Below are 23,419 nucleotides of genomic sequence, written 5' to 3' on the forward strand. Positions count from 1 at the left end.
ATAAATTAATGGTATAGTTTTATGTTCATATTTAGCAAAGACGCGTGAGCCTATTTGCTCCCTGACTGCATATGTTCAGGCAGCTTTCACTGCGTAGTAACCAATATATTGTCATGAGAAACTAATCAGGTCCTAATAAAACCTCTGTAATATTCTTTTCACAATAACTCTTTTCACAATAGTTACGGCCTCCTCAGAAAACTGATGGAAGAAAAAAATGTAGTCCCTACGTTTCCCCTGTTGCTACCATAAAGAAGTTCTTGCATAAAGGATGGGTAATCTCCAGTCTGAGGGGACATCTGAGTTTCATATACAGCAAACTGCAATGGTATGCATCGCTGCAGTGGTATGCTGGGTTGATCATACTGCTCCCATGCAGGATATTCAGGCCCGATGTTTGTGAAAGAGGACAGCAAGGACAGAGATGTGATTATAATGACGCTTTAGGTCTGTTGCATCCATTTTAGGTCTTTTTCCTCAAAGCTGGTAACACAAAATTTGAGGACCCGATCCTATGAAAGTGGCTTTAGCCTTATTTTCATGCACAGATATAAAAAAAAGCTATCAGATAAAAGCACAGAGAGGCTAAATTTACAGTGGTACTGTGTAACATAAGACAGTAGTAAGTTCACTCCCCAAAATACAGACTGTGAAATGAGAATAGGGCAAAAAGATGTTTTCTTTTGCCTTGGTTCACTTGGAAGACGTTATTTTAATTCACATTTTGTGAATGAAAAGGTCGTCTTATAGAAACGTTTAGACAGGCTTCACCATCTACAAAGTACAGCCATCTATAACTGTGATGAAGCAGTCCACAGAGCTGAAAGATGTAGCCCAGTAGGCATAAACGGCAAGAAAATGTACGTAGCACGAGAGACTAACAGTTGCAAAACCCGACAAGGTAGGAGTGTTCCGTTTGGTCCTTTGCTGACGGGAGAGGTGCAGGAACGGCTGCGTTGGATCGGATCGCAAGCCGCTCCGGCTGGTGTCCGAGGGTAGCCCTGGGGGCCTGGGAAGGTCCCGGGAAGGACCCCGGAATACTTCCCTGGTCTCCAATAATGGCCGGCCGAGAGCTTCCTCAGGAAATGAAAGCTTGTCTGTATTTTAGTAGCAGTGTGGGTCTCTTCTATGAAGTTGACTTTATTGTCCTAGAACAGACTTTTTTGCCGGAGCAGGTCCGTGGCCTGCAAATGCTGCCGTCACTTCAGAATACAGCATTTTCTGATCTCCGAGGGCTACTGCGCATTAGAATAATATACAGCATAATCAAGAAATAATTTAGAGATAATGCTGAGTTGGTATCTTAGCTTTTTTTAATTTATTTATTGTTTTAATTTGGGAAAATACTCGTATCACCGTTTTAATGCCATATTCTGATATTTAGTATTGCAATCAAAAGCGCTTAGAGTCTGTCTTAGTGCCTGGAGTAGAGGATAAGTGATTCGGTTGTCTTGTTACCGAACTAAATAAATAGTCATTACATTCCAGATGCCCTCAAAAGGTGATACCCGTTGTGATTAAGTGAATCGGTGTGCGCTGTTGGTGGTCGTAGTGCATATAGTTGTGCGTAGGTCTCCAGAAAATGAGCTCAGATCTGTTTGTCTAATGTTTATAACCGCTTCACTAAAAAGCGTGACTACATTTATAACGTAATTCATGAGTTTTAAACTTCCCTGTCTTATAGAGAAGATGATGATACAATCCGTGATCTTCACTGCAAAGCTGGAATACTTCCCGATCACACTGATTTCCGTTGTCCACGAAGATAATGATTAAATATGTTTAATCTTTCATGAGGGACTGGCAGTAGGAGTTGCATTTGATGTAACACTTCCAGCACAATGGTACTTAATGCTAAACTTACCACGTAGGGAGTGGAATTTTAGGTCTATCTGCATATAAAAGCTGCCCCAACTTCATCAAAAGATGATTTATTTTTAAACTGCTGTAACTATTTTTTTGTGGCCATCTACTGTTCTGTAAACTGGGAAACTGTTTCTGTTTAAATTAGCTGATATTTTGTTTTAGGCTGAATTAAAAGAGTATAAACTTTGGGTTTATGCCAACATAGTAACGTAAACTAGAGCGTTTTTCTCTTGCAGGCAAAGGTCTTCACAAGTAGTATTTGTAATACTCACTCCACAGTCTCCAGTGAGCAACAAGGGAAAATAAAGTTTCTTTGTCTATTCTGTTATCATCTTCCCACGGAGAGGGATGGCAAGAATTCCCCACGACAACTTGATTTGAAAATAAGTGAAAGCTTTAAAGGCAAAAGAGAAAATACAGTAAACCGACTAAATCCTGGGTTTTGTCAGAACTAAGGTTTGGACCCGTTTATGAACGGAAGGGGATGGGGCTATTTTAATTTCTCTTCCCGGCTGATGGGGGTAAGAGGGGCGATGCCGCCCGGCAGCGGGGCTGGGGTGTTCCTGCCTGGGGAGCGGGCGGCTCTCGCGTCGGCCGCTGTCCTCCCGCTGGGAAAACCGGGCGAGCCGAAAGAGTGTGGAGGTCTCTTGGCTCTCTGTAATCCACTCGTACCTTGTAATAAAAGGAATATTAGAGTTTCCCTTTTAAAGGTTATTTATTCCAGCTTAAGGTAAAATGGACTTTATGGTTACTTATTGTTTACAAGGTGTTAAGTGTAATTTTTGTGAAAAGGCAAAGCACGGTAGCAGCTTCTTCTGAACATCTGTGTATTTTCAGGAGATCAACATGACAGTAATGATAATTTTGACATATATATGCATATATTGAAAAACTACATTCAACCTATTCTATGCACAGTGTCTAACATATATTAACATATATTTAAGGCCAGAGCTTAGGAGGCACTTTGTACCCCCGTCCCCACAACAGTCAAGAGCAGGAGGAGCGTTCCTCGCACATTGCGCTGTTACCCGCTTAACTTGTTAAATCTCAGAAGTCATTTGTTCCCAAGGATAGACACACAGCCTTCCTATTCAAAGTGCCGCACGGCTTGGCTGTTGCTTCCTCGTCTCGAAGATTTGCCTTGCCCGAAGGGGAGAAGGACCCCAGCATGTTTGCATTTCGGAGATCGGTCGGGGAGCAGTTTCACGTGGATGTCGGGCGGCAGGTCCTGCGAGGTCTTCCTTTCTCCCCCCGTGGACAACGCTCAGGTCAGAAGCACACAGTCCACGCCTGGAAATGGGGCCATTACAGAGCATTTGCTCCGACGTTTCCTTGGTGCCGGAAAGGGATGCTTCGTGCTGGGCTCAGGGACCAGCTTTTTGGCGGAGGGAAACGAAGCCCGGAGTCCAGCTTCCCCAGCTCAGCAGCCTACAGGGAGGTTCTTTCCCCTGGTTCACGCTCCACAGTTGGCAGTGGGATGTCACTGGGAGCTGAATGAGGCAATTCCAGTGCGCTTGTGTTTTCTGTCCCCTAACACAGTAATGTTTTAGCAGTAAAATTTGTTTTCTTTTGTTTTTCTCTCCAAAAGCATGTTCTTGTTTGGGAAGTATTGCAGGAAATGGAAAGTTTCCAAAGTTTAGCCTCATGGAAATATGTTCCCAGTTCTTTGTTATAGCTGGAAATGAAATCTGCTGGGATTCCTTCATCACGAGTGTCAGGGATTTGTTTCTGTAGGGATAATTAGTCTTCCTTATTTACTTTAAAGAGCCAATTTGCAGAGCAGTTTTTTATCTCTAGGATGAACAATGTGATATAAAAACACGTATCTGCCTGCATGATTATCACTTACATTAGAAGCTGCTGTGGAAGATTATTTAATAGACTTATTGCCCTATGGGTCGTTGTGAGCTGCTTTATACAGAAAGCAGAGCAGAGATCATTTTTATGAAGGTAGCGGGTCAAACTGCAATTGTATAGATGTTCTTCTGAGGGACTTTAGGGGGTTTTCAAAGATGCGAACATCCGAGTTGTCATCTCCTTTGGCTCGCTGCAGAGCTACAGCCTCGTGTATATGGAAAGGAATTCTGCAAATGTTTACATGAGTTTCTTGATTTATATGAGCGTATTTGTTACAGATTTTTGTTCTGGTCAGGTTCAAAGTGGTTAAGTGCCTTGGTACAATGAAGTGGAATACTTTCTGTGGCCGTTTTTATCAAGCTGGAGAGGGAGTGAAATCCTTAATAATTAAGGTTTGCGTGTCGTTAAATAGCAAAAGACCAGCTTGCTCTTTGTGACATTACATGATCGTTTATTAGATTCCTCACGAATGTAGTTCGTTTACAAAGATTTTCTTTACGAAACTGTACTGATCGTATTCCACCAAAGTGACTGGGACGCTCTTCTAAATGGGTTCAAGAAAATTTTTCAGTGTCATTTTTTTCCTCCAAAATATAGCTGCTTGGCACAGAAAATGCCTGTTTTGTCAAAAATCTGAAAATACTTCCGTCAACAAAATGAACGTTTGTATTTTAAATCAGTATTGGCTTTTGGTTTGGGATTTTTTTTTTTTCCATTTTTGTAGACTGAAAGTTATTTCTTTAGTGTTATTAGTAAACTGAAAAATTCTGTGCATCTTGGGGGAAGAAGTGGGGCAGTAAAATGAAAAATCCTATGCACCTTGGGGGGCAGGAATGTCAAGTTTTCAGTCAGCCTTCGGAGAGAGAGGGGTGCATAATGTTTATTGGAGCTTGACTAATTCAATTCGGGTAAATTTGCATGCAATTTCTAACAGCAAGATGGCAATTTAGAGTGTGTTTAATATATTCATCAGACTATAGAGCTGGTTCTTCAACGCTGCTGCATTTCCATAGTGTTACAAAGTAGATGTAGTATAATGATCTGAAAGATAATGGGGGGAGAATAGCTTCATGCTTTAGTTCTCTCCAGCTCCCGGAATGACCTGTTTTAAAACTTTAAGGCCCTCGTTCTCCTAAAGCATTGAGAGACCAAAATCCAATGACCGTGTATAGAAATACTACGTTTTCAGTATTCCCCTTGCTCAAATCAATGGTTCAGATTAATTATAAATATGCTTTGTTAGGATAGTTATATAGGAGTGGTCACTGAATTCAATTGCATACAAGAATTGGATTATTGCTCAGTTATTAAAAAAAATTCAGTATGTGACAAATATCAGTAAAGATCGTATTTTATCTTTTCTTACTTCTGTAAGCTACCACAGTTCTAATCGACTTTCAAATGAAGAATTTTACTGTTACCTTGAATACACAGTCATCCCCTTTTGGTTTTACTTGATGGTCTTTACTCTGATAAAGTAATGAATATGCTTTTAAAATTGGAAAAAAAAAGCTAAAAAGGAAAAGTTTTAGGAAATTTAGCTATAGTAATTGCTGCTACTGACTGAAAGAATTTGGCCTAGTTTTCTGAAAGTGATTGTTACTAAAGGTGCCTTAAATACAGTGCTAATTGCTCTGAAAACATCGTCTAAAGCTGCTTGGTGCATGCCTTGCTCCATTATGAGAGGTTCTAGTGGAGAAGGTGACATTTCTTTTCTGTGGTACTTCTTGAGTCATGCCACAGGATTACAATTTTCTGCTTTCCTTTTTATTTAAAATATTTAAAGTGGAGTGACTTTGTTTTCATAAGCTGATGCCTTTAAATACCTTGGGGCCTCCTCCTCATGAAAGGGGAGCATCTAAAAAATAAACAAACATACTCCTCTGAGTGGTCCTTGTATAAATGGTTTAGATTTCTGTGTTTAATGTGTTTTAAGAGAGGAAAGCCAAGAAGGGAGGCTCTGTCCTGCCCAATGATTACAACCCCCCAATATCCCATTTTGGAGACGTGTAGGTCCTACGTATTATTTATACAGATCTGTTTTCAATGTTGGCCAGCACTGTAAATACTAAAAGGGACACAGCCTGATTTTCACAATTGGGCAATTCTGTCTGAGGTTTTATCTTCTCGTGATGCATCCGGAGTCTAGCTGCAAGCTTTCTTCTACCACATTTACATTTGGCAAAAGTATCTTATCGAAAAGATACAGGACCGCGTCTTTCCAGCAGGGATTAACAGACTCTTGCTTGTCTAATTAGGATGTTAGATTCTGCGCGTTGAGTGGATTTCGTTCGGTTTTTCATTTGATCTTTTCCATCACTTCAGTTTCTTGAATTGCTAAAATTCTGGACGTCACTTCATAATGAATTTTGGCAATCGATGAGCTGCCTAACCATTGTGGCAATTTCATCATCGCTGGTCTATAAAAAAGACTTCCTTTACCATGAGAACTAGGCCCTTCTTTTAGAAAAATTAAGCAAATTACATTCCCTCCATTAAAGTATGCTGTGTGGTTTTCCGACCCTGTTAGTTTTAATTAATATAACATCTCTATGTTACAGCTTGTCCTTTTATTAGTTCACACTCCATGAAATTCTTGTGTAGACTGTCATTATTCCTCTTCTTAACGTGTTCTGATGAATGCTAAAATGGTTAAAAAATGTTCATGCTTAAAGCGGCAACACTGGCAGCAGAGCCATCAGTTTGGTCTTCGCAAAAATTTGTGTCAGGCTTTCTCCTAATCCGTGCAGCTATCCTCATAAGGCTTAATCTGGTGACATTTGTAAGGCTTTTTGTGGCGTTGTAAAAAATCTTGTTAAAACTTACAAAATCAGGGCTTTAACTGCAAAGAGGAATTAGCTTAACCTGAAATACAGCATTTCTAGTAAACGACATGATTATATATTTAATGAAGACATAAAGATACAGGTGTACGTTTTAGTACTCTCTTCTTTTTTGAAACAACTATATACCATTTTGCTGTTTTCATATATGAATAATTAAAGGTGTGTAACTCCAGCTGTTCCTTTTAACTTCAAGGATATAGGATGCGATTCCACAGTACTCCTCTGTGCGTGTGTGCACACAGAAATGCACGCACGCCTGTGTTACGGTGCACTGAAAAGCAACAAAAAGCTGTTGGTTAAAGAAAAAAGTGGTTAAAGAAAAAAGTTGGTTAAAGAAAAAAGTGAAAAGAGTTATTACAGCTACTCGCCCTGGAGCCTGCTAATACAGAATGATACGGTTTGGGCTACCTGTTTACTTTTTTTTTTTAATTAGTTAATTTTATTTGGGATGTTTACTTTTTAACAGCCAGATTCCTGATGTTTAGGCGGAATCGGTTTCTGTCTTTTAAGTTTTGTTTGTTAGCACGTAGTGCCCGAAGCACGCGTCGAAGCTAGACCCAAGGGTCTGTCTGTGCTTACACATCGCTGGTTAAGACTTGAGAAGCTGCTTGGGTTTTTTTAGGGTGTTTAGTAGCTCGGTGAGCCTCCTCTGATCACAAAACATACTTTTTCTAAAGCATTCTTCCTTTTTTCTCTCTCCCTGGCGTTTCCCACAGCACGTCTCTTACCGTGTATTGATGACCTGTTTAAACTGTCAGTCTTCATCCAGCGGGAATGAAGCCAGAGCCTCACCATGCCAAAAGAGTTGGTAATTTGAGGCCACCTGCTTTGACATCAGTACCTGGATTTACTTAGTCGCACTTCAAAATTTGGTCTTTTATCCACTTGGGCAAATAATGTTTTATTTTCTGTGTAGCAAGAATCTTTTACCAAAGTTAACGGTTCGGCAAACTGACTGCTAAGCATGCATTGGACTTGAGGAGTTTTAATGAAGGCAGTGAATGTAAATATTCCTGGCATTTAATCAGAATACAGAAGTTTATTGTGTGAGGGCCTTGATGGGGGAGGGGTTTGGTCACAAATGAGTATTTTTAGCATATATGGCATTTTGTTCACACTAGTTAACACTTGCTGTTACAGTGCCTTGGGGACAAAAGCAGTCTTTCCAAATATTAAATTGCCTAATTATTTTTCCTGTCATTTTGCATTATACCAGTACATATACACTACAGATGCAGATTAATAAGATTTTTTCTGAAGTTGCTGACCCTAAATAACCATGAATTTGCACTGTAATAAAAAGTTGTTTATGTTTTTAATGAATTTGGAAGCTATATAGCTTTGGTTCACTGTTGCTGAATATAGACCTGTTAATAGCATACGCAGCGCTGCTGACTTGCATAAAGTCATGTAATGATAGTAAGTATTACAGTATTCTGCTCGTGTATTTAACAGCATGGGGGAGGATTACTTTCTTAGATACGCAAAGCATTACTCTATGTTTAATGTCTTTCAGAAATCAGCTGCCCTTGAGCATTGCTACTGTACTAATCTTCCCAGATTAGCCTCTAAATATTTCAGATTGTTAGGTAATGGCTCTTATTAATATTTGCAAAGTTCTTTCTACCGTAACTGAGCAGCTTTATTATAGAGGGCCCCAGGCTTTCACGGTCTCAGAAGAAGAGTATTGTATATGAGGAAGTGTAAGCGTAAGGAGCAATTTCAGCTTTAAGGTACTGCCTAAATTTCTGCCTCTGAGCTCCTGAAATGTGAGCAGGGGAAAAGGACACTTCCATGCACGCTGAGGAGCATTGCTCATCACCCCTGGCAGGAGCCAAGTGCTGCTCTGTGCCTTGGGCATCCCTCATCTCGTGGCTCAGCAGGCGACGGAGGACCTCTGCTCCACGCAGCTGCCAACTCTGTTTCTCTCCGTACCGGGGATATGTCTGCATGGTCTCTTCTGTGGTCATGTATCAGCTTTCAGCTGCCTGACGGAGACGCTGGACATTGGTCTGTTAACGGTAGCAGAGATTCAGTGCCGAGAACCGGAGTATTTATACAGCTTTCTTAGGAGGTTTGACTGATATTTATAATTGGTTGTTTTCAAAGAAGTATCTAAGCTGCACAAAAGAGGAGCTGTAGCCACAGCAGTAACTACAGCACAGACTTAAGCAGGGTTGTTTTGCATTGAGTTTAATGTCTGGAGGCTATAGTCGTGACCGTGTTATGCACCACCGATTTAAGGAGTTCGGTTGCTCAGCGGAGATTATTTGTACCAGCATCAAAAGGAGGAGGTGGTGACAGTGATGGAAAAATGTGGAGCACTGAGGCAGGGAGAATGAGGTTGCAGTGAAGATGGTTGTTTTTTGAAGGAAGCAGATGTCTGATCGGTGCAAACAGCAGCACTCCTGAGCAGCGGTGCGCAAGCTTTTGCATCCGTAGCTCTGCTCCCATATGCAGTTTTGTGTTTATCATGTTTAGCCTGGGATCCCAAGCGTGTTTAGCTTGGGATCTAGACTAAAAGCTAGAGGATTAATTTTGACTTTGGTCTCAGTTCTCGGCACTGCTGTAATGACTTCTGCGCTGGCATCCGTGCGAGTTTCTGATGAAGTCCTAGCAGTAGCTTTATTTTCCTTCCCTCATCACCTTGGTTTATTTAGTAGAACAGGAAAAGATGACAAAGGGTGACTTTGCAGGAAGATCTGAGTCCTAACAGTGCTAAGCCACCGCAGATCTCCCACTTCTCAGCCAAGCAGTTTTGCTGAGTGCGAGGCATTCTTTGTCAGAGACGAGAGAGCAGAAAATGCTTATAGACAAGTGTTTGGAAATAGGAAATCGAGTGGTTCGGATATTACCAGAAAACATACCTGGTTATACCTTTTCAGTGACTTGAGGTTTTTTCAGTTTTTGTTTTACCTCTTTATTTTCAAATGCAACAGCTTATCCCATACCTAGTGGCAGGCAGATACCAATTCATAGAAAACGCACGATTAAATTAAGTCATTCCAGTAAGTTCCTTCCATTAAGTAATTAAGTTCATTTCTTTAAGTTGTTTTTTTTTTTTTCCTAATAACAGTGATCTGCATAAGATCTGCATAAATACTTTAATACACTTTTGGAAGTGAACACGGAGGGAAAGCACATCTGTCCCTTTTTCACTCTTCTGGCAGGAAGGCAGGAAGTTGGAAGAAATAATTTGCATATTTCAGCAAATACGACACGCTTTTGTGACTTTCAGACCCATTTTACACCTGTACTACTGACGAATGAGCCCGGTAACTTCCTAACAGTGCACTAATTCAAGATACCTAGCTTCACAGAGTTACCGGATTAATGCCTCTGCGAGTCCATAGATCTTAATCTTTAGCACCAAAGGGAAAATGAGTGTCTTTAACTACATTGCCATTAACCACGTTATCCCTTTCCATGCTCTGTTAATAAACGCGAGGAATGGGATTGCATGGAAAGAGTCGTCCCTAGTGAGGGCAGTTCGACACCTCCGTGCACGTTTGTGCAGCCGCTGTACGGAGCATGGACCGTAACGTCTGCTTGAAGTTCAGTCTTCTCAAATACTTTGTCTTTGTAATGTGAACTAATTCAGGTACCAGATTTATCAAAACTATCACTTCAGCAGTTTCACAAAAATAAATGTTTTAGGCAATAGTTCTAGATACAATTAGATATCTTTATTCTGAAGAATTTTTATCTGACTTGATCTACTGTTTCACTTGTCTCCTTACTTGGAAGAATTGATTTTCATTGAAAGTATGTGCAATACTATTATTTTGAATTTTTTTCTTTAAGGGCAGAAAGTCAGAAAGGAGATAATACGGTTGCTTGGCCATTATATCAAGCTGTTTTCTGTAGAATAGACACAAAATACTATAGTTCAGCACAAGAAGTCAAATAAAGGATATCATTTTACTTTTCAAGCTGATTGGAGCTTGCCCACGCTAATGGCTCAATACAAAGCTATAGGAGTTCTCCCTTAAATTATGATCATGATTATCGCAGAGTGGTGACTGGAAAGTATTTCAGATGCAAATCAGCGCTGAAGCTAAAGGGATATTCCTGATCTTTTGTGGGCTTATAGTATATTTCCAAAAGAAAGAGCTGTGTGCTCCCTGGATTCCCATCGGACGTTTCAAGTGGTTTGCTGAAGAGCAGCAACTTTGTTGTCAAAGGTTGTCGAACACCTTCTCTGTAACCCACGGGAGGAGAATGACCGTAGTGCTACAGCAGGCAGGAGGGAAAAAATAATTACTCTTGTGTCCCTTCCGCTATATGATGTGTTTGTCCATGACAGCACTCGTGAAACAACTCCAATTCATAATGATCAGGTCTACCTGTAATCTTTTCAAAAAAGATAAATGGAACTGTTTCTACTGATGAATGCTTTTTGTGTCTCTGGAGAAACAGGAATTGCAGTGTGGGTTACTGATGGGAGTTCTTCTGTTGGATGAATAATCTTTGTAATTGCTGCCTTTTGGCTTGTCATGCCTGAATCCTGCCTGAGACGTGTGTGTCAAGAACTACACATGCTTGCAATGAATACACGACTACTTTTTGTAGTGAATCACCTCTTACGCTTTGTGAATCGCTTCTCAAATTGTCATCACGACATCCCTTGTCTGTCCCGGTGGAAGGCCGAGTTGCAGGCAGGATGCATAGCAAAGCCCGGCCGTGCCGGACTTGGCTCTGTGCTCTCGTGCCCCCCTTGCTCCGCGCTCCCAGGCTGCCTTGTCTTCTCCACAGATTCCTCTCCTTTGCCCATGCTTATTTGGGATTTTCACATAGCAGATGTACTGGCATAAAAATGTATCTGAACTGACCAAAGAAGCCAACATAAGCACTTGCCAAAAGGCAGTTTTGATCTTCCCTGGCTGCCTCAGCCTGTTTTCCTTTCCAGAGACAATCAGGGGCATGTGATCCTGATTCAGACGAGGATTTGTCCTGTCTCACTTCTATGATTCAGACATTTGGGAGCAAAGAAAAAGAAAGAATGTGATCCTTAAAGAAGCTATCCCCACGGACATGTCAGACTAGAGTTTGGCTAGTAAGGAAATAGCCTCACCAGGCTGAGAAAACACCTCGTCCATCATCTCAAATGGCAATGCTTTTCTAGTCAGAAGGGAGCTATGGTTCTGCGGTGACACTGAACGGAGAAGCCCTCTTCTAGAGCTAAGTGATAGGGGTATGACAGATGCCTCTATCCAAGATCAAACTTGTATTCTCGGCTCTAGTTTTGGTATGCTCTGTGCTGGTGGGCAAGATATTTATCTTCTCTGATATAGTAGGAATAAGCTACTCTTCTGTATGGAGCTGCTGCTATCGGTATGGAATAGCTGTAATAGTGTGTCTTTCACAGTCTGTATAAATATGAAGTATTTATCGCAGGCTTAAATGTAGATATCCCTAGCAGCACAAGTGGTAGACAGAAAAAAAAAAAAGGGGGGGGTGGAAAAAAAAAAGAGAGAAAGGAGTTTTTTTACTGCCTTGAACCAAAGGCAATGAAATGCAGCTTATTCTTCTACGACTTTGTCCCTTCAGGGTCACAGTTTTAAAACTGTGCCATAATGACTGTAGGTTCATGTTGACTTCATTCTTACCTAGGAGATGACTTTCTCATAAATGTGTGTAAGAAAGTCACTCTGTGTTTAAAAAATACAGCAGTAATTAAAGAATACAGTCCTTTGCTTCAGCTGGTTGCTAGCAAATCCACGCTGGAGCAGTAGGAAGAGTGAACCATGAAAACTGAGTAAGTATGTGTATGAATATAGGCTGTTGACTGTTTTGTAGCCACAAGCTGAAGCCAAGACTGTCTGGTTTTAATACCAAAGTAATATTTTAAAGGTGGATTTCATTTGTAAATTTTAAAAATTTAATACTTTGTTTCAATTCTCTAAAGATGTTTCAAAAATCTGGGTTGTTTTACATGCTTCAGAGCTCTTTGAAAGCAGTTGGCAGCAAATATTCTGCCTCACCAGAAGTATTTGGTAGTTCTCAATATCCGTACATGATATGGGAAATTGAATATGAAGGCTTCTGCCTGTCTGAATATAATGCTGTTAGCGAGCAGCGAGGAGAGGAATGCTGCTTTGAATCCAAAAAAAGTGTTCACAGAAAAACCACGCTTTGAGTTCTTACGAGTCTATTTCAGGAACAGGCAGTTTCTGTCAAAAGGTGTAATTTGCTATGTATTAAATCTTAAAAAAATTTAAACTTTTTTGGAGAGGCACATGCAAGACGTACTAGCTGCACTCCAAAATGTACTATTTTAGGGTTATGTGGCATCTCTGTGACATACCCAAGGGTCTGCACTAAATCCCCTTGCTAATTTCTGAGCGCTCATTCATGAGTAGTATCTTTGATGCTTCTGTACGAAGGAGTGTACTCAAAAGCCAGCTGGCTTAGGGCTCTCTGTTCTGAGCTAGGAATTTCAGGTTACTGTTCTAGGCTAGTACGTGGTGTCTCATCTCACATTTGGTTTGCTGTAAGGACCAGACATTTGGGGGTATTGAAATCTCAATGCAAAGAACACAACCAGAAAGAAAGTTGATTTTGGTTTGTTGGGGTGTTTTGTTTTGTGTTGGTTTGTTTTTTTTTTTTAAAGACATGAATAACTGAAGACATGAATAAATAATGTCTCTTTAATTCCCTAAGGAGACAGTGAAAATGCACTAGTACAAAGATCTGGAAGATTCCTCTTTCTTGCTGTTGCTACACTGCTGTTATTTGATTGATTGTTCTTGCACTTTAGGTGTGCTCTAGTTTTTCAATCAATTGCATTTTATACTATTTGATATTTACACTATCTGATTCCAATATCCTAAACTGTATTGTCCCTCTAATGTCTATAAATAGGGTATGCGTTACCACAGCAGCAATGTACTACCTTGCTCTTTTACGCTCAAGGCTTGCACTTCGTAAAAACTTAGACAAATCTAGAATATAGAACCAGCCAAAACCACAAGTTCTGATTTAGACCTACTTGGCTCTTCTGAATCATCACGAGCTCTGGGCAGTGAGTCAGCCAAGAGCTGGTTTTCTCTTCAGTATTGTGTAAACACAAGATGTTTCCCTGGGCTAAATATTAAGTAAAAAAGTCATGTTTATTTGATTTGATTTTTTTTTAAAATGTCATGTATGAAAAATGATTAATACATAAAGCTACCATCTGGGGAAATCTGAAAATCCTTTTCTTTCCCACTTTCTTCATCAGCTCAGCTTTGAACACAAAGCAGTTTTAGGGTACCCTGATTCTGTAAGTGGTAATGATTTGGATCAAACTACTGACAAAGCTTCATGTATTGTGGGAAAATTAGCTTTGGAAATTGCCATTTCATTTAAAGTAATTAAGAAAAACCGCAGGACTTCATTCATAGTTCTGCCATGATGTGATTTGAATTCTTAAAACGGAAAATGAAGTTCTGCAGCTGACTAGTGCGTTCTCGGGGAAAACTTTAGATACGGATGCATAGGTGTATGTAAACATGGCTTGGGGGTTTAACCATTAGGATGCTGTAAGTTTGTCGGCTGTGACAAGCACAGGAAAAGCTAATACTGTTTTCTAGACATCACATCCTTTTGCTTCTGGCAAGTCCTCTCATGCACCTTACATCTTTCCGGAAATCTGGTGATTTAACGCGGTTAAATCACCGGCTCTTCCCGGTGGTTTAACGAGAGGCAGTTCCCTTGCCGAGCTCTCACGGCCCCACGCGCTCCCTCCTTTTCTCTTCCTGCCCACCCTTGCTGTCTGTAGGTCTGGCTGAGCACCCGCAGCCGGGTGGTGGGGACTCCCAGTCCCCTCGCTTTAGTCTTTCAGCTGTGGTCTTGGCTGCCACGGTGGAAATTCAGCACAGATCGGTGGGCATCAATCTGCCAGTAGATTCATCTCTTCGTGACTCTTCACCATTCATGTGGTTGAAGTGGATGGCAGGAAAGAAGATTAGAGGGAAGAAAATATATATATGTACTAGAAATATGAGCAGGAATATAGCTTATTCCCTTTTTGACCCCATTTATTTCAGTATAGTCAAATGCTTTTAGTTTGCAATGCTGCTTTCTCTTTCAAAATCAGCATCTATTGTCTGGTTGTGGAAGCTGTTAACATAGCCCTTAAAGTTTGTTATTCTGCTGAAATCTATGATTAATTGTGGTGCTTTTTTCCCCCATCTTGTTTTGTTTACAACTTTTAAGACGTAATGCTGCTGAGAAATAGTTGTATGCCATTAAGAATCCTGTTTTAAGATAATAAAAGTCCAGTGACTGGGGACTCCTGCGTATGCTATTTAAAAGATTGTCTGGAGGTTCTGCCTAGGAAAAAGGGAGTTGAATCATGTTAATACCATATATTAAGATGAAGTCTGACTGCTTTTAGAACTTGTTTAGTCATGATTCAGCATGAAGGGCAAAGGCAAGGTGCAGTGGGTGTCTATGTGCCCATACATGCAGGAGGTGGTAGGAAATGACCGCAGCGTTCTTCTGTGGCATAGCAAAAGCAGAGCTCCTTTAAAAATAACTGTACAATGAGCTGCACATACAGTCTTTTGGTTTCTTTGTTTATCTCACCTTCTGAAAATGACGATTCTGAGGGTAGAGGAATTAAAAAAAACCAAACCACACAGATGAGAACACACACAGATGCAATACCAGCTCTACGGTAGAATTATAATCCTCCCTTCCCCCCCAACATCACAGACAGACATTAAAGACATGAAAAAGATGACTGGTGTTTATCTTTTTTTTTTTTTCCCCCTTTCAATAGTGCGGCTTCATGACAGCATATCAGAAGAAGGATTCCATTACTTAGTCTTTGACTTGTAAGTATGTGTTTTGCATATGTTTAGCATGTTGGGGATGCGGTATTCAAAATTTTAGATGTAAATACAAGCTCACAAGATAAATGTATGGTTCTGGTGCAATGAGTTGGACAAAGAGATGTCAACAGAGCTGGAAAGACAGTAACGTATTTGCATGTGCAAGAACTGATTTGTAAGTGTCACTGTAAGAATGCCGTATTAAAAACTTTGAATAAGTAGGGCCACTGTTGAAGTGGATTTTAATATGAAATGTAGGTATGTAAGTAAAAGTTGCATGGTATCTGCCAAAGCTAAGCAAACATATGACTCAGAAAAAATAATGTGCTGCCAGCCAGTTGTCTGTAAAGGAAACATAAAAAAACATGTGGAAGAATAGTTTCTCTGCAGAAAATCTCCACTGCTGGATTGAAAGGTAAGCCTGAATTTCCTAGAGGGAGAGACTCTCTCAGTATTTTATTCCCGATTCATACCTTACTGATATATAGAATGTTTCATTTTAACACCATTCAGAATATAAAATGCCCAGCATATAAAAGGAAGTTTCCTACTTATTTCCCATTTTGCTTCAGGAATTTCAGTCCTTCGAGCTGTTCGTGTAGTGACTGTGTATGTGGAGCTTGTTTCTTCTAGATAAGGCTGTTTAGCGGGAGAAGGGATGGTGACAACATGAACTATGTGTCTCAGACTCTTAACTTAAAAGAGACACTGATGTTCTTCATTCTTCCCTGGGACAGGCAAACTTTTCCACTCACTTGAAAAGCTGCTGCTTTTGGTTCTGGGTATGGGCAAGCATAAATGATTAGGAATTGTCTTGCAAAACTGACTTATTTAAGTAAAATTATCTATTTCAACTGCAGTTTTTTCCAGGGCAGTTTATGGTTTTGACAAACAACACCCCCCACCCCCAAGAGCTTTCTTAGGCCCAACGTGGTTTCGCTGGTTAGAATAAGAATACGTTATTTCCCCTAGAAATGTGAAATAGCTCATTTCTAAGCATACCAACTGAAATACTTGTATTCAGCGTAGGTAAGTTAGAACCCGGATCTTCCACAATCAGTTGTGTGCTTTCACGTTCAGGTTACACTCTGTTTTATTTTCTGACTTAATTTTTTTTAAAGAAATCTGTGAAGACTTCATCAAGACTAGATTTCAGACTAGCAATACAAAAATATTAAATAGTCTGTCTGCAGTGAAGGCATTCAGGGTTCAGTACTCAAATCCTAACTGGGCTCAACAGGAACTTACATCTGATTTGTATATATCCCAGGTAAGCGCTCTGACTGTTGGCTTGGAAATGGCTCTAGGGCACAACATGCATACTTGTTCTCTGACATGCACTGGGGTTTGTTTCGCCTTTTTTTTTTTTTTTTTAAGGGCTACAAAGGAAATCTTTCTGTGTGGATTTGGAAAAATCATCTTAATCCTGAACATTTCCAAGAAGCGCATGCAGAATTCTTAGTTTGAGGGACAATATCCCTTTTATAAACTGGTGGCATTTTTATTTTTTTGTTGTACTACTGCACTGTTAGAAACTATGGCCTACTGTAATTGCAGTTAGTCCACTTCGGCCTTAAACTGAATATACAATGGCAGACATATCTCAGGAGATTACGCCTGCAATGTGAGCTAGAAGGCATTTGAACAACTTCAAAGTTGTAGATACCAGTATCTATATCTCGATAGTAACAGAACAAATAGAAGCCTGTATTCTGCAATAAAAATTAATACCTAACCCAAAGATAACATCTTGGCAGAAAACTAGACTCTGCAGGAAGCATTCTGCACTGGCTGGAACTTCCTCTGTTTCCCCATCAGTCCCACTGAGGACAAACATAGGAACAGGCTCAAACGTATGCTGTTCATCTAGAATGGTCCGCGTGGTTTTGTTTTTCATCCCCTTCAAAGAAAGAGGGCTTCAACATATATATACAGCTTTTTATGTTTTGATCAGGTGGTTTGGGGTTTTGGTGAAAATGAATTACTTTGCAAAAAAGAAAATGTGTAAATGGTAGAGGTAGTGAGCGTACTGCCTGAGAGTTGTCTTTGGAAAAGCAGCGTGTTGCATTCTTGAAGAACTTTTGGCTAATTAGTAAGGATGGCTGTTCACAGTTCATTTTTCATTCAGACTAAGAAATTATTGCTTAATGCTCACTAATATGATTTATTAGTGAAACTTCATCTTTTACTGCCGTTACAAGTATGTGGGTTAGTGGCTTGTTTAAATGTACGTAGAAGAGCTGCCACACAAAAACGTACCATATGGACTTCTTCAGTATGAAGGCCAAGTACATGCTTTTATTTATTTAATTAATTTTGATTCAACAGGAGCCTGACTGTAGTGTAACACTGTCGCCCCACCCACGCATACCATCATGTCATTATCTTAATGATTCCTTTCAGACTGCGTGGGATTCGGTACAACTGTTTTTTTAGAAATTTCTTTTAGACTGCATCCCACATAAGAAAGTGAAGAGGAGGAGTGCTTTTTCTTTGAATAGAAGAAAAACAATCCTTGTCACTTTCTATTTTGAATTTCTAATAATCTCTTTTGAATTAATGTCATAGAGATGTCTCCAGTCTGAAGGAGAAGCCTGTTGCTTCACTTGCATACCTCAGTGATAGCTGTGCTTTTATCTGGAGAAAAAAACTGATTAACATACTCTGTTACCGGCGTGCATTTGGGTGAAGAGTTCCAGTGTCAAAATGGGAAGCTGGAAGTCTTCTAAAATTCATGTGGAAACTGGACATGGAACAATGAAAGATGCACTTTCTGATAAAATGGGGTATTGGGGTGTTCCTGTAAGAAGCCCTACATAGGCGAGAAACAGATGCACTGAAGTATTGACATATCATATACACACATATATGTACATATAATTTATCTTTGGCTGCTGAAATATCTACGTGGCGGTGTCATTCTGGAGTACGGTAGTTGTTTTGCACTTGACCAGGCAAACTAGTGATTTTCAAGTCTCATTGATGTCACTGCCAAGGAACAGAGGCATCTTACTGATCTACGAATATGGCTCCTACGTATTTTAGAAAATTAACTAAGATAGCCTTCTGTGATACTTCTCCCAAGCAAAGGACTTGCTCCTGTTATGTTTCTCTCGCTAGATATAGTGATTTGCGGATTAATAAAATGTGCATAGTAAGATTAGTAATGGACTTCATGAAGTTTCTTACTCCTCTTCCCTTATTGGTTAAGGCAACTGTAGTTAGGATTTGCGTCTTTCTATCAGCCCATTTCAGTTGCTAAGCACGAATGAGATTGTCTTCAGCGTTAATGATGTTAGATGAGTTCAAATCCAATCAATTCTGTCAGTATTAATTGCTGTATCTGAATGGAAACAGCTGTAGCACTTGAAGACTCTCTTGTGCAAGTCAATGAGATTCTCTTTTTTCAGTGTCTTCCATTTTAATGCACTTGTTGAGATGCAACAATTGGTACATTTAGAATCCTGGCGTTCCTGTTGAATTCCAAGTGGAGGGACTGTGCTCTGTAGAAGAAACAAAAATACCCAAAAAAGCCTAATTGCAGAACAATCTTTGCCTAGGCTAAGTGCCTGAACCTTTCTTCTTCGGAAGTAGAAAGGTCACAGATAAATGTAAAAAGTATATGGCCACTGTAATTTTGGAAGACTGCTTCCTCACACCTTCGTTATGGAAGCAATTTAAGAAATAAGAAGTGTAAGCTAGAAGGAAACGACGCCAGCGTGATCATCAGCAGAGGCTTTTTTAGCTAGCTTTGCTGATTTGGGAGTTCCTTTTAAATATCTTCTATTAAATTTTCCTAATCGATTGAATGTGGTACGCGAAGTTGAGTAATTTTGTATGTGTTGTTATGAATGTTTGCAATAAAAAAATGTGGCATTTAACACTGTAAATGCAGTAATTTGTTTTAGTAGAAAGTCAGTTGAATGAAGCAGTCAAAAACTGCTTCGTAGCATACCTCTTCCGAGAGATAAACAGAAATAGCATCCTTTATACGTGGAATCCTTCTGCTTGCCCCTCTCTCTGCAGTTTTTCTGAAAGACATGCTTGGTGCAGAGGGCCTTGGTGTTTCTACATGCTGTTTGTACTTTTGTTTAAACAAACCCATGTGCTTCATTTGTTGCCATTGTAGCATGCTCTTCAGAAAATTACAAAAGAACAATAATAATTTGTGAGGACCAGTGGCTTTTAATTTGTACCCTGAAAGTTACTAGAGCTTGTGTCATGAATGTCCTGGCATGAAATGGGACCTCACCAAAGTCGACAATGTATGTGTATCAGAAAGGCACTGAGATCCATTTACTTCCCATTTTAATCTTGTGGGGAGAAAGAAGCTTGGCAGCCGTTCATGTAGCTTTATAGTGAAGGACCAAAGTTGTTTGTGTTTTTTTTACTTTTTACCCTCTGCTTTACAATCCTCACTTATATTGTGTATAGCCTACCTGGATGTATTTGTAGGTCTAACTATGCTGGTAGTTGCCTTCTAATTTAAGTATACAGACTAGAATCTGTGTATGATTCCCGCTCCACCTGAATGCTACCATCTATCAGTTTTTTCATTATTTTAGTCTAGGGGAAAAAAAAAAGTTTAACAGAAGCAGCAGTCAAACTATAGGTAAGTCCTCTATTTTAATTTCCTTCTGTAATTTGATTTCAGAGATCAGCCTAAGTATTTCTGTTAATCAGCAAAACCTCCAAGAGTTCTGATTTCAGCACACCTCTCCACGAAAGGCAATTCGGTGCTCCTCCTGGTCACAGAGCAGTAGCATGGAGCCATGTGTCCTCCAAAGAGTACATCACACTTTCGTTTCAGGTCGTGGCCTTCGCTAGGCAAGGAGAACCTTGTAACTAAGGATCTCTTCTATTTGCGTAGTTTGTATTCACGATAGATATCTCAGGTCCTTCCCTAGCCATCCTGTTTCATAATTGAAGATACAGGGGGGGGAAAATCCACCTAACAAAATGACATCTAATAAGGAGGAGAATGCTTTGTAGCCGCTTTGGTATTAAACTGTATGGAGTATAAAAAGAAGTTTATTGGTAACTGCTCTGTTTTTATTTATAAAATCAGTGGATAACATAGGTCAGTAAGGATCCCTAGAGGTTATCTGGTCTAACCCCCTTCTCGAACAAGGTCCAACTGAATCAGGGTGCTCAGGAGTTTGTCAAGGTTGGAACATCTTCAGGGATGGAAATTCCACAACCTCTTTGAGCAACAACTGCGTAGCAAATAATTATATTAACGATAAAGGAAGAAAAATCCTTCTATCTATTTGGTATTTCTGGTGTTTCAGCTTGTCTGTTGCCTTTCATGCTGTCTCTGCCTATCCACCCATTAGAGAGTTGTAGACAGCAATGAGATCTCCCGTAAGCCTTCCCGTCTTAACGGTGAACAAACCCAATTATCTCAGCCTCTCCACGTGCCTCCAGCTCTAACCGTCTTGGTGGCCCTCCATTAGACACCGTTCATTATGTCCATGTTGTTCGTGTACGGGGAAGCCCAAAAGGGGACAGAGCGCTCCAGGTGTGGTCTCACGAGTGCCAAATGCAAGGGAAGAATCGCTTCCTTCAGCCTGCTGGCTGTCCTATGTCGTGATGCAGTTGACCTTTCCTGCTGCAGGGGCACATTGCTCATGCACGCTCAATGAGCAAAGGCCACGAACACGGCTGTAACGATTTTCTCAGAGGCTCAGAAGATGCAGGTGAGTTCTGACCTCTCTTAGTCTCCTGCGCTACCTTCCTCCCTTACGGCCGTTTAGCTGTCCTCTGAGAATTACTCCTACTGTATCCTTCAGAGCGACAGAGCCTGGGAATTGTTGCCTACCTGTTCGGTTGTCAGTGAAATTCACCTGCTCTGTTCCTGCTTTTATTTTTTCATTGTTCAACAATGGTTATGAATGCCAAGCAAATGTTTAGTGTCAGCAAATAAGAATGCATAGCCCCCTCTTTTCTCCGTGCTTGAGAAGAACAAGCATCAGCTTGGTGTTCTCTCCCCCTGAAACGCACTTTGATGACAAAAGCTTTTTCTTTTCTTTTTTGGCTTGGATCAAGAATGAGTGTTTTAGGGAAGAATAAGATCAAAGGATGCTTTGGGTTTTTTTCATTCATCACAAAATGAGAATTATTCCTCTTTACCAGAACTGTGGTAGACAAATATATATGCAAAAAGGAGGTATCAAAGACTGTCAAAACACGCATCAATCAAACATTTTGTGTTACAGCAACCAAAGCCAGTTTCTGGAAGGTAGAAGACAAAAAGAAAAAGAAAGAGAGTACAGATTAGGCAACCAGCTATTTTACCTCCTCCAGATTTTATCGCAGACTTTTGTACGAAATAGTCTTCTATTACCTGAAAGTGATTACTTTCCAAAGTCAGTGAGGTGTAAACTCAGAAGGATGGTGTAGCCCAAATGTAAAAATGGAAACATGAAAATAAAGTTTTTAACTGGCCTGCTTGAAGAAAGGAGCTATGCTACAGGTTGAGCAGGTCATTTCTGTTGTCGTCTAAGGTGACTGAATAACTGGGATCTACAACGAACTGTTAGTACGGCAATCTGCAAATTAGCGTTACGGTTCTGAAGATTCTCAAAGTATCCTCCTTTCTAATTTTTTAATCCTATTAAACGTAATTGTATTCAATACTGATTGTATTCATTGTAGTGTAGATTTTTAAGCATCTTAATCTTTAAGCATCTTGTAGCCCACTCTGGCTTTTACATTTGGGAATTTATTGAGAAGATAATGTGCTATATGAAAATTCACTACACTCCTAAACAGTAATGAAATGCTAACATTGGTCTCCCATCTAGGAATTATTTATGTTGGCATATCAGTAGCATCAAGGTTTTGGAAAGCAGGAAGGGGACTAACTCATGCATGCTGTCTGTTGAGGGTGCGTTTAGGTGCCCTGGTTAGGCTGTGCACTTGGGTACTCCACGTCGTCTGCGTTTTCAAGGCTTGCATCCGTTTTCAGCTGTTGATACAGCACCTGAATATATGAAGATTTGCGTTTAGCTGTGAAAGTATGCCAGTGTATTCCATAAAAGAGAAATGCTAGAGCATAGTACAGGAAAGGTCTTCCTGTTTCTTTGAGTCCACACTCTGTCGTTGACACAGGCAGCCAAGTTTTACCATTTTATTTAGAAGCGTATCAATCTTCATCTTAAAAATAGAGCACCTGTCTCACTTACTTTACCAAAACCTCTTAAATTACACCAGTTTTATGACTGTTAGAAAACTTCTCCTGATTTTAACCCTATATTTATTGACAGGTATTGTATGCTTATTTATTATTGTACTAATATTGTCCCTTACAACTCTCCTCTATGGAGAGCACGGTTTATGCTCTTTGTCTTCAGTATTTATTTTCATGCCTCTTAAACTTTGTTTTGCCAAGCTAAACTGACCTTGCTTCTCTGAGAAGATATGATGAGTGAGTGAGTGGATAGCCTAGTAGCAATTTTCTGCTCATAATGCTGTTTCAATTCCCTTTTCTGAATGTGAGTGACCAGAACTGTGTACGATACAAGGAGGGACTTTACTGCTGTACGTAAGGATGCTGCTGTCACCCTATTTCAAATGCATTCCAAGACTCCGGCAGCATCCTGCCGGTGACTCATGCTGGACTGTCATCTTTGGGTTATAACAACACAGTTTTACTTCTTTTTAACCACTTCCTGCCATTAAACCACTGGTTGTACAGTGAAATCCTAAGTATGCAACCATGCACAGTTGCTTCTGTTACTGGTCCTCTGGATCATACCGTTCTTCCCTCATACTATTAATGCCTCCTACATTATTTTAAGTGACACTTTCACTAAACTATTCCTACTTTCTCAGCAAAGACAACTGAAAATTTTCTAGGAAAAAAATCTGCCATTAAATTGATTGAGGTACGCTGCTTCTACTGATACTCTCCTTCCAACGCAGTAATCCTCTTTCTAGCAAAAGCACAAGCAGCAAGCCGCTCTGGCGCGTGGGTGCACCTCTGTTGTGTTTTGACCTCCACTTCAAGACCCTTTTCCCTTTGTA

At 40.2% G+C, this 23,419-nt stretch overlaps 1 protein-coding gene across 13 annotated transcripts in view; it reads left to right on the plus strand.

Annotated features, from left to right (window-relative positions):
* The window catches only part of CAMK2D (calcium/calmodulin dependent protein kinase II delta), a 167,177-nt gene that overhangs the window by 81,801 nt on the left and 61,957 nt on the right, over positions 1-23,419 (plus strand). For 11 of the 13 annotated variants that reach the window (XM_075501214.1, XM_075501213.1, XM_075501216.1 and 8 more), the window contains one exon: positions 15,340-15,394. In XM_075501214.1, the coding sequence (XP_075357329.1) occupies positions 15,340-15,394 (55 nt within the window). Of the gene's footprint in view, positions 1-12,306; positions 12,331-15,339; positions 15,395-15,734; positions 15,807-23,419 lie in introns of those variants that run through there. The other 2 variants (XM_075501208.1, XM_075501209.1) reach the window with 2 other exon arrangements.

The sequence above is a fragment of the Mycteria americana genome, chromosome 4 (assembly GCF_035582795.1).
Source record: "Mycteria americana isolate JAX WOST 10 ecotype Jacksonville Zoo and Gardens chromosome 4, USCA_MyAme_1.0, whole genome shotgun sequence".
NCBI classification, from domain to species: domain Eukaryota; kingdom Metazoa; phylum Chordata; class Aves; order Ciconiiformes; family Ciconiidae; genus Mycteria; species Mycteria americana.